The sequence below is a fragment of the Chenopodium quinoa genome, unplaced genomic scaffold (genome assembly GCF_001683475.1).
Source record: "Chenopodium quinoa cultivar QQ74 unplaced genomic scaffold, ASM168347v1, whole genome shotgun sequence".
NCBI classification, from domain to species: Eukaryota; Viridiplantae; Streptophyta; class Magnoliopsida; order Caryophyllales; family Amaranthaceae; genus Chenopodium; species Chenopodium quinoa.
The window spans coordinates 46381-55545 of record NW_018743518.1 but is presented as its reverse complement, the minus strand read 5'-3'; the positions used below and the strand labels follow the sequence as shown (position 1 = coordinate 55545).

The window sequence follows — 9165 nt, the reverse complement described above, 5'->3', positions numbered from 1 at the left end:
AAACTTAAGTAGAAATGTTCATTTCTAATTATTATGTGTAAATACTATTAACTTAGTGTATCTCCAAAATGATGATTTATAATACAGCTGGAGAAAAGGATGTGGGTAAAACTTCAGCAGCTTCAGAACAAAGAATTGAAGAATTTTCTAGAACTGGTATAATGTTCAATTAAAAAGTGTAAAATGTTCATTTACAAACAAGAAATATTCATTATTAATTGTATTATTTTGTTAGACGCAGCAACTGGTTCAAAACTTGATGCTGACACTAGGTCAGATAATGAAGGATTGCCTAGAACAGGTATAATGTTCAATTATAAATACTCAAATGTTCATTTACAAAGAAATTATATTATATCTAATTAAATTTTTTCTTAGATGCAGGATCTGGTTCAGTGGTTGATGCTGACCCTAGGTCAGATGGTGGTGAAAAAAGTGATGATCCAAAAAACACAGTTGGAGGTGGAAAACAAAACAAGGAAGATGTTTTTGAAAAAACAAAAAATGATGAAAAAGTGGAGGGGTAAAATCCTGAAGACATGTCTTACTATTAGGGTTATGTAATGGTGTAGGATAAAATATCTAGATGGAACAATTTAACTTATGTTACTATCGTGTTGTAACTTGAAACTGGTGTTTCTCAAACTATTGTATGTGTGAACATTATTTTGTTGAATATGTAATATGAATGTGTGGTTTATGTTAAATCAATAGGTTTATGTTAAATCAATATCTTTCATTTTATGAATTGAAAATGATTCAGGGTGTTACATAAGAAGCTTTTATTTTATTAATATGTACTGACATTGTTTCACTTTTCAGTGAAAACAAGAAGATTGTTGCTTCATCCTCAAAAGTCACAAAAAGGTACATTATTTATATTAAGTAAATGTTCAAAAATAATAATGAACATTTTCATATACCTAAATGTACATTTGTGTTATGTAATATGACCAGGAATGATGATAAGAAAAAGTCAATTGCAGAAAAGAAGAAAAAAACTGAAAAGGAAAAGGTTGAAAGGTATAATTTCAAATTTATTTATATACACTCAAATGTTCATTTATGTTCCTCATAATTTTCTTAATTTAACAATATTTTATATTGAACAACAAGACCAAAACGCGAAAAGAAAACACTTCCTCCTGCTTTCCGATCTCCTTACTTGGTCAAGTACAAGGATCTGTTTAAAGATGAGAAAGCCATGAACCAAATTGCAGTAGACTTTGCTCTTGGTGGAAAAGATGAAAGGTAATTACTTACACTAATTAAACTTAAGGTTTAATATCTTTTATAAAAATATGTTCACATTCATATTATTAAATGTTCATAATGCAGTGCACTCTTATACTATGATGGCTTGAATCTCATCAATAGAAATGAAATGAAAACTCTTGGAGATGATGTTGAAGTGACAAATTGTGTCATAGATGGATGGGCAAGGTTTCTTAATCATAAAAAGCCGAGAAACAAGATTTATTTCTCAACAGTGCTTCATGTTAGTCTTTCTTCTTTTTTTATATTATTGATTCTATTTTCCTATGATAAATAATTGCTAAAAATTCATTTAACTTCTATATGTTTGTTTGTATTTCAACAGCACATTATGTGCACAAATAAAGTTTGTCAAGAAGGATCATCAATGAAGACAAGAATTAATGCCTTCATAGAAAGAATTGACAATGAACTGAAGTTGAATAAAATTGACAGCATTGTTGGATATAAACAGGTATTAATTCTTGTTTAATACAAATGTTCAATTACCTTCAATATATTGTCCAATAACATTATATAATTTGTTCAGGTCTTCTTCCCAGTATCAACTTCTCAACATTTTTTTCTGTTGTGCGTCAATCATATAGAAGACAAAATTCATATAATTGACAATAGAAAACTACCAAAAAAGGTATCAGTCCAAGCAAAATATGAAGAACAACCAAAAATGATGGTGAGATAATATGTTCATTTATAGTTGACTACATGATCAATTATATTTTATTAATTGTTCATGTCTTCATCACAATACAAACTTCTAAACAATTTTTACTCTTTTTTCTATCAGTTAAAAGGATTGGCAGAGTACATGAAACACCTTGGATATCAAGATGCAAAAAGAATTGAAGACTACACAGTTGTTTTGGAAAAGATGAAATGGCGTAGCAACAATGACTATACAAACTGTGGAGTTTACATTATGAAGCATATGGAAACCTTCACTGCTGATCCTAATGAGAGCTGGATTTGTGATTTAAAACCAAACAATGTAAGAGTTATAAATGATCAATTATTTAAGATATAATATTCATTTATGAAACAGTAAAGATTGTTTAATTAAAATTTGACAATTCATTTTGTTCAACAGGTGGAACAAATTAGAAATCTAAGGCTCCAATACACAGCAGAACTGATGTTATTTGAAGAAAACACTGAATCAAGAGCAAATAGAAGGAAAGCTAGAAAATTTGCAACTTTGTAGTTTCAAATGTTCATTTACAACTATGTATATGTTCATTTCTTATATATGACTATTTTTTTTTTTTAGAAGTAGACTTATGGATTTTATTTTAATATTATTGTAATTGATATTTCATTTTAATCTTTGAATGAAAGTTTTTTATATAATAGATCGAAAATTCAAAATTACAAAATAGTAATTAAATCAACATTACAAAAAAGTCTAATGTTTATAAAGTTCTGGAATACTAATTATTTATCTTTATTAGCCAAACGTTTAGCTACACTTGTATCAAAAAAGGCTAACAACCTATCATATTTAGAAGAAATCTTTTTAGAACCTAATTGAACATTTCTTGATTGAAGAATTGGAACACGAGCACCTTGATCATTTCTTTGAACTGTGGGAGGAGTAACTTGAACATTCTGAACAGGAAATCCTTGATCATTTATTTGAACCGTAGGAGAAATAACTTGAACATTTGTTGATTGAACATTCCTGGAGTTGGATATGATCATTTCTGGATTGGTGTTTGAACAATTCTGAGTTTGATTTTGAACATTCCTGGGAACAGTAGGTTGAATAACAACAGGAGATTTTGTTGACGCACTAGTATGAATTGGAACTCTTGGATTAATTTGAGAGTAAGTTTTAACACCAGAAGCACCTTCATTTGCACCAAAATTAGAACAAGGTTGAACAGCAGAAACACCTTCAAGATTTAAATCCTTCGCCTTTAAAAAAATTAAATTGATCATTAATAAACCAGTATATGATCAGTTACAAACACTTATACAAACAAATATGGAAAAAAAAAAACCTTAGCAATAGATGAAATATCAACATCAATAGATATGATAGATGAAAGAGAGCTTTCACCAGTAGCCTACAAAAAAACCAAAAAAAAATATAAAAAATAAAAAATTAAATAAAAAAAAATTATAATATAGATCATAAATGTTCATATACCTGATCAAAATCATTGGAAATACTATGATTTGATTCCTTAGAACTAGAAGGAATTTCTTCTACAACAGCTGATTTTAAGCCGACCTATATTTTTAAATTATAAAAATCAATATTAATAAAATATAAATAAAATGTTTTTTTTGGCACATTTGAATTTACCTGAGCCCGTTTATTGCTCAAAACAATCAATTCAATGGGATCACTAATAGAATTAGCATAAGTAACAGCACAACCGTTCTCATCAAGTTCCTATTTAAAAAAAAAAACATAAATGATCATTTACGAAAACTGAAATGATCAATTTGAAAATATGAAATGATCATATACCTGTACAACTGCTTGCCCTATACCCCTTTTGTAAGGAGTGTACAGAGACTTTTTCCTCTTGAAATTACCCTTTGCCTTGTTACACTGCTTCTCCAAGGTACTCTTAGGCCTTACATTCCTCTCACCTTTAGGCCTAGCTTTTGGAGGATTCTTGATCTCAAGATCAACAATTTCAACCTCTTTAACAGGTTCACTAAAGTCAATTACACCTGATACACTCTCAACCTTTTCTTTTAACAGATTGAAATAACACTCAACCTCTGCCCTTGCATTCAAAGAATTCTGACAACTTGTTATCAACTTAACAAACTTTCTGATTGTTTGTGACCTCCAAACACTAGTAGCCACAACATTTGTCCTCAAAGTAGGTTCTTCAATACCATGACTACACATGGCAGCCTTTGTCCATCGTTTCATTATATACTCTTGTGGAATATTACGCACACAATGCAAATGATATACTCGAAGAGAATGAGAACAAAGTAAACCAGTCTCACTAAAGTACATGCATGTGCAACAAATTGCATGTGTTTCCTTATTAAAAACAACTTCATGCTTAATTATATCCTTCCCAGGCCTCCAAAGAAGATATGAATATTCTGGAAAACGCAAACCATTATCAACATGATCATAAGCTGTCCCCCTAATGAACTCCTCTTCAAAAAGAACATAAGCTTGAATAGTGTACAATGATCTTGCATGAACTAATATACCAATATTAGCAAAAGCTAGGTGCCTATTACCCCTCAGAGTATTGTAATCTCTTGCACCTTCCTTACTTCTCCACTCAGAAATGACATCAAGAAAAACATGATAAAAATCACATAAACCTTGAGTCTTATTAAGACGTTGTGAAACTGACTTATTAGTAGTTTCACTACGTTGAGAAGACAATATACCACCAGACCAATACTTCTTAGAATAAGCAGGACACCACATTTCCTTTATTTTATACAAATCACATAACCAATCATCATTTTCACATTTGTATTTATCACACATCCTGTATAACAGAAATGATCATATATTAATTTAAAAATGAACAAAATATAAATTAAAATATGTACATTTGTGTAAAGAATAATGATCATAAACAATATGGACACTAATAATATTATGATAACATACATAACAAAGTAAATTGTATGATCATATGTAAAACACTAAATGTTCATATATATATCACATAATAATCAAATATATCACATAATAAAAATAAAAAATAAATATAAAAAACAATAATTTACCTTTTCCAGAAATATTCAAATTCAGCAGGAGTTTCACAATACTTCAAAAGATATCCAAACAAATCTGTAAAGCCTTCCAAAGCTCTCAATGCTCCAATGTGTTTCTTAGAATTTTGTTCAAGATGCCATACACATAAACGATGATGAACAGTTGAAGGAAAAATGTTTCTTATACCCGCTGCAATCGCTTGTGCTTGATCAGTCATAATTGTAATGGGACTTTTCCTCCCCATTGAGTGCAAAAATGTATCAAACAACCAATCAAAAGACTCGGTGCGCTCATTAAGAATAAAACCCATACCAAACATGACATTGTTACCATGATGGTTCATCCCAACAAATGGAGCACATATCATTCCATATTTATTAGTTCTATAAGTTGTATCAAAAACCAACAAATCTCCAAAGTAATGATAATCTCTCATCATCCTACCATCACGCCAAAAAAAACTAACTAAAGCACCACTATCATCTTGTTCAAAATCATAATAAAAATCTGTCTCATCCACATGTCTCTTGGCAAAATATTTAATCAATTGGTTACCATCACATCCTTCAATTTGGGCAGCTTTTTCAGATGACAATGCATTATAAGCATCAGAAGCAGTAAAACAAAGATTAGGAGATCCCCCAACCTCCTTCTTTAGAACCCTCAAAGAATCAGTAACTTTGACTCCACTCAATTTCATTGTTGAAATGAAAAGAAGCTGCTCTTTATTCACATCTCTTTGAGACCTTATCAAATGCCTTTTTTCAGGAGGAATCATAGCATGATTATGAACCATTTCATGTCTTGTACATGTATAGACCCCTAAATGATCAATATGAAACTGCACAAAAGCTAAACAACCAGTTCGATGATCCAACTTCTCATAAATCCTTTTATTCTTACACTTATTATCTTTGAATCCCTCATTACAACAAACAAATCTTTTCATCAAAAAAGAATCATCTCTTCTTCTCTTACTCTTCCCAATTCGAATTCCAAAACCTTTCCTAAAAGCATATTCATTATACGCTTCGAAAGCTTCATCTTCAGATTTAAATTCTTTATCCTTTAATTCAGACTGTTCTGCTTCTAAATACATAATATCATCATTTTTTTCCACTGCACAATATACAATTATAAATGATCATAAAGAGTTTCATGAATGAACAATAACAAATAAGTAAAATGTTCAATATCAAAACAGCACATGATCAATTGCAAAAAGAATTTCAGCACATAATATTTTGAACAATATTTTCATTATTTACCACTACACATAATATCGATATAAAAATGTAAAAATAAATGATCAAAAATGACTTTAAGACTGAACATAAACACATTAGTAACAATGAATAAGAAAACATAAACGATTAATTGAAAGTATAATCTACAAAATATACGACAAAAACACACAATTCTAAAACACAGAGAAAACAACAAATGAAACAACAAATGAAGCAACAAAATGTTCATACAAAGTACAACAATCCAAAAACGTTCATCATAATGTAATCAAAGTAGTAAATTCAAAAATCGAAAGTGAATAATAATACATCAATTAAGTTCAAATTAACAGAGCATTATAACAGAACAAATTAGGGATAATTAAAAATTGAAAAATTATGATCACAATTACTCACATTGTTGCACAAACGAATCAACGAAACGAAGTCCAGAAGGAAACACACGCTCGCAATCGCGATCAAAATCAACGCAATCTCCAGATGCAGAATTCGCCATTGATGATCGGTAACAATTAACGAATTCGTTCAAAAAATCAAATGAAGAAGATGAATTAGCGAGAGAAAAATGTAGATCAAAAATGGAGGTTGGTTGATCAATTGAAGAGAGAGAAAAAATAGGGTTTAAAATCATATATATACATAAATTGAATAATAAGAATCAAAGGAAAAAGGAAAAAAGAGGAAGAAAAGAAAAAAAGAAAAAAAGGAAAAAAAAAAAAAAAAAAGGAAAGAATCGCAAAAGGAAAGAAGCTGCACATGAGAACTCAATACCAGCTACAAAACGACGTAGCATAGGGGGGGTGTAGGGAACACACCCTACACTAGGGTGTAGGGTAAAATTTTCACTCGAAAAGCATGCTAAGGCCAATAAAAGCCCAGTCAACGTCTTCAGCCCACCAGATTTCAAAGGCCCAATTCTCCTCAATTGAATCAGGGTATAAAAACCATCAATTGAATCATTTTACATTCATGCAAATGCAACAAAAGCCTCAAGCACTAAATCTCTTGCATAGCATTCTCTCTCAACTGAACTAACTTTACCATCGGAGGGGCCTTCCTCGGCAACCACCCCCAAGGCTAGTTTACGTGTTCTTTGTTGTGTAGGAAGTCCTCAGCTCCAGTATTCTTTGGACCGAGACCAGTCTTCTCCACCTTGAAAGGGCCTGCTGAAGGTCCTATTCACTATTAGAAATGGGCTTATTTCCGAGGGAATTGTTCCGACGGAATATAATTCCCTCGGAAAATTCAAAAATTCCGGCGAAAATTGTAATTGTAGGAAAAATCCGCCGGAAAAGTTCCATACCAACGGAATATTCCCTCGGTAACGTTTCGACGGATTGTATTTCCCTCAGAATATTCTGGTTCCGACGGAATATTCCCTCGGAAACGCTTCCGACGGAAATTATTCCCTCGGAATATTCAGGTTTCGACGGAAATTTTCCGTCGGAACCTAAATATTCCGAGGGAATAAATTCTGTCGGAAGCGTAGAACAATAAAAAAAACACGCGTTTTACGGAACAGAACCAAAAACAAAAAAACGCAAAGAGAGAAAGGGAGAGCGAGACAGAGGAAGAGGAAGAGAGAGGGCCACGCAGACGCCGGACTGCCCCTCCGCTGCTGCACTGCCGCCGGTAAGTTGTGGTTTAATTTTTTTTTTTTTTTTTTCGGAAAACCCTAACCACCACCATGTCACCTAGGGGTTATCGGAAAACCCTAACAACCACCGACCCCAAAGCCTCACTCGCCGGCCGGTCTGCAACCACAACATCCACCAGCTGCTGCCGCCAGCAAAGAGTATGCGGTTTTCCTTTTTTTTTTTTCTTTTTTTTTGTTTATTTTTTAATTAAATTTCACATCTATCATTATTCATTTTTTTTATATAAAATGCAACCATAAACTTAAAAGCTAAAATTATAAATATAGTTTATACTTTTATTTGTTGTTTATTTTTTGTTTGTAATTTGAATATTTGTAGGATTTGTAGATTGAATTGGTTCTTCGGTAATAACATCTTCAGATCTACAGGTTAGAGAGTATTTTAAAGCTAAATTTATAAATTTAGTTTATACTTGGCATGTTAGATCCTAATGGTGTGTAGATATATGTTAGTTTATTATTGTTTTTAGTTATTGTATTTACAATTTGTTGTATTTATATTTTAATTTATTGAAATATTTGAAATGAATGTGTTTGTGTTATGATATGTTAGATTAGTTTAGTTTATTTAAGTTTAGTTTTTAATTATTGTATTATAACATTTTAGTTTAATTTGGTTTAGTTTAGGGTAATTTAATATGTTAGTTTAGTCTATTTTAGTTTAGTTTAGTTTAGTTTATTTTAGTTTAGTTTAGTTTAGTTAAACTTGGTTTAGTTTTGTTTATAAAGTGTATGCTAGTGTATTTAGTTTAATATTTTTGTTTGATATAATGTTTAATATAATATTTAATAAGCGTTCTTATTTATTTGCTTAGTTTAGTTTAATTATGATGTATCTCTGTTTAGTAAAATGCATGTGTCCTTCACTTTATAATAAATGAATCATTTTCATAATCATATACCTAGATACCCGTTCAAGGCATACACATTAGGAGTATGTCTTGAATAGTCCCCGGTTGGGACTGTCCTTGTACGCTTATTCTCACTTAGGTGGTGAATGTAAGCCTTGTTTTTTATTCTAGGGAAAATCCTGCTTTTTCATGCATTTCTCTACCGTGTTCTCTGGGTACATATGTAGGTGTGTTTAATCGCCTACATCGTGTACTTGGAGAACTGTAGGGAAATGCTGGCGGATTTTCCACAGAATTGAAAACCTGGGTTACATTCGCTAGTGAGAATAAACGTACAAGGATGGGTTAGGTTGGAGTTATAAGGACCCTTTGGAAGCATTTCAAATCTCATTTGCATTTCCATAACGCTTTGGTGGATAATGA

General features: G+C 31.2%; 2 protein-coding genes across 5 annotated transcripts; one reads left to right on the top strand and one right to left on the bottom strand.

Moving 5' to 3' along the window:
- Positions 1-884: 884 nt before the first annotated feature.
- On the top strand, positions 885-2555 carry LOC110739952. Its single transcript, XM_021920432.1, has 6 exons — positions 885-1251; positions 1339-1498; positions 1601-1729; positions 1805-1948; positions 2063-2263; positions 2363-2555. The coding sequence occupies exons 1-6, from the start codon at positions 1205-1207 to the stop codon at positions 2474-2476; spliced, it is 795 nt and encodes a 264-aa protein (XP_021776124.1). The 5' UTR covers positions 885-1204; the 3' UTR covers positions 2477-2555.
- A 128-nt stretch (positions 2556-2683) lies between these two features.
- LOC110739951 (protein FAR1-RELATED SEQUENCE 7-like) lies at positions 2684-7075 on the bottom strand. 4 transcript variants are annotated; one of them, XM_021920428.1, is made up of 7 exons: positions 6631-7075; positions 4999-6106; positions 3752-4754; positions 3584-3673; positions 3425-3508; positions 3276-3341; positions 2684-3189 (listed from the first exon to the last, which is right to left on the bottom strand). In XM_021920428.1, the coding sequence occupies exons 1-7, from the start codon at positions 6863-6865 to the stop codon at positions 2707-2709; spliced, it is 3069 nt and encodes a 1022-aa protein (XP_021776120.1). In that variant the 5' UTR covers positions 6866-7075; the 3' UTR covers positions 2684-2706. The 4 variants fall into 4 exon arrangements, with proteins under 4 accessions (XP_021776120.1, XP_021776121.1, XP_021776122.1 ...); XM_021920429.1 differs by lacking the exon at positions 3276-3341; XM_021920430.1 differs by lacking the exon at positions 3584-3673.
- Between the last annotated feature and the right edge of the window lie 2090 nt (positions 7076-9165).

Excerpts from the sequence above, each read along its gene's own strand:
- LOC110739952 (XM_021920432.1), top strand. The coding sequence starts at position 1,205 with ATGAACCAAATTGCAGTAGACTTTGCTCTTGGTGGAAAAGATGAAAG. Across the intron at positions 1,252-1,338 it reads CTTGGTGGAAAAGATGAAAG|TGCACTCTTATACTATGATG; the intron begins GTAATTACTTAC and ends TTCATAATGCAG. Across the intron at positions 1,730-1,804 it reads GCATTGTTGGATATAAACAG|GTCTTCTTCCCAGTATCAAC; the intron begins GTATTAATTCTT and ends TAATTTGTTCAG.
- LOC110739951 (XM_021920428.1), bottom strand. The coding sequence starts at position 6,865 with ATGATTTTAAACCCTATTTTTTCTCTCTCTTCAATTGATCAACCAACC. Across the intron at positions 6,107-6,630 it reads TGATTCGTTTGTGCAACAAT|TGGAAAAAAATGATGATATT; the intron begins GTGAGTAATTGT and ends TATATTGTGCAG. Across the intron at positions 3,509-3,583 it reads TGAGCAATAAACGGGCTCAG|GTCGGCTTAAAATCAGCTGT; the intron begins GTAAATTCAAAT and ends TTAAAAATATAG.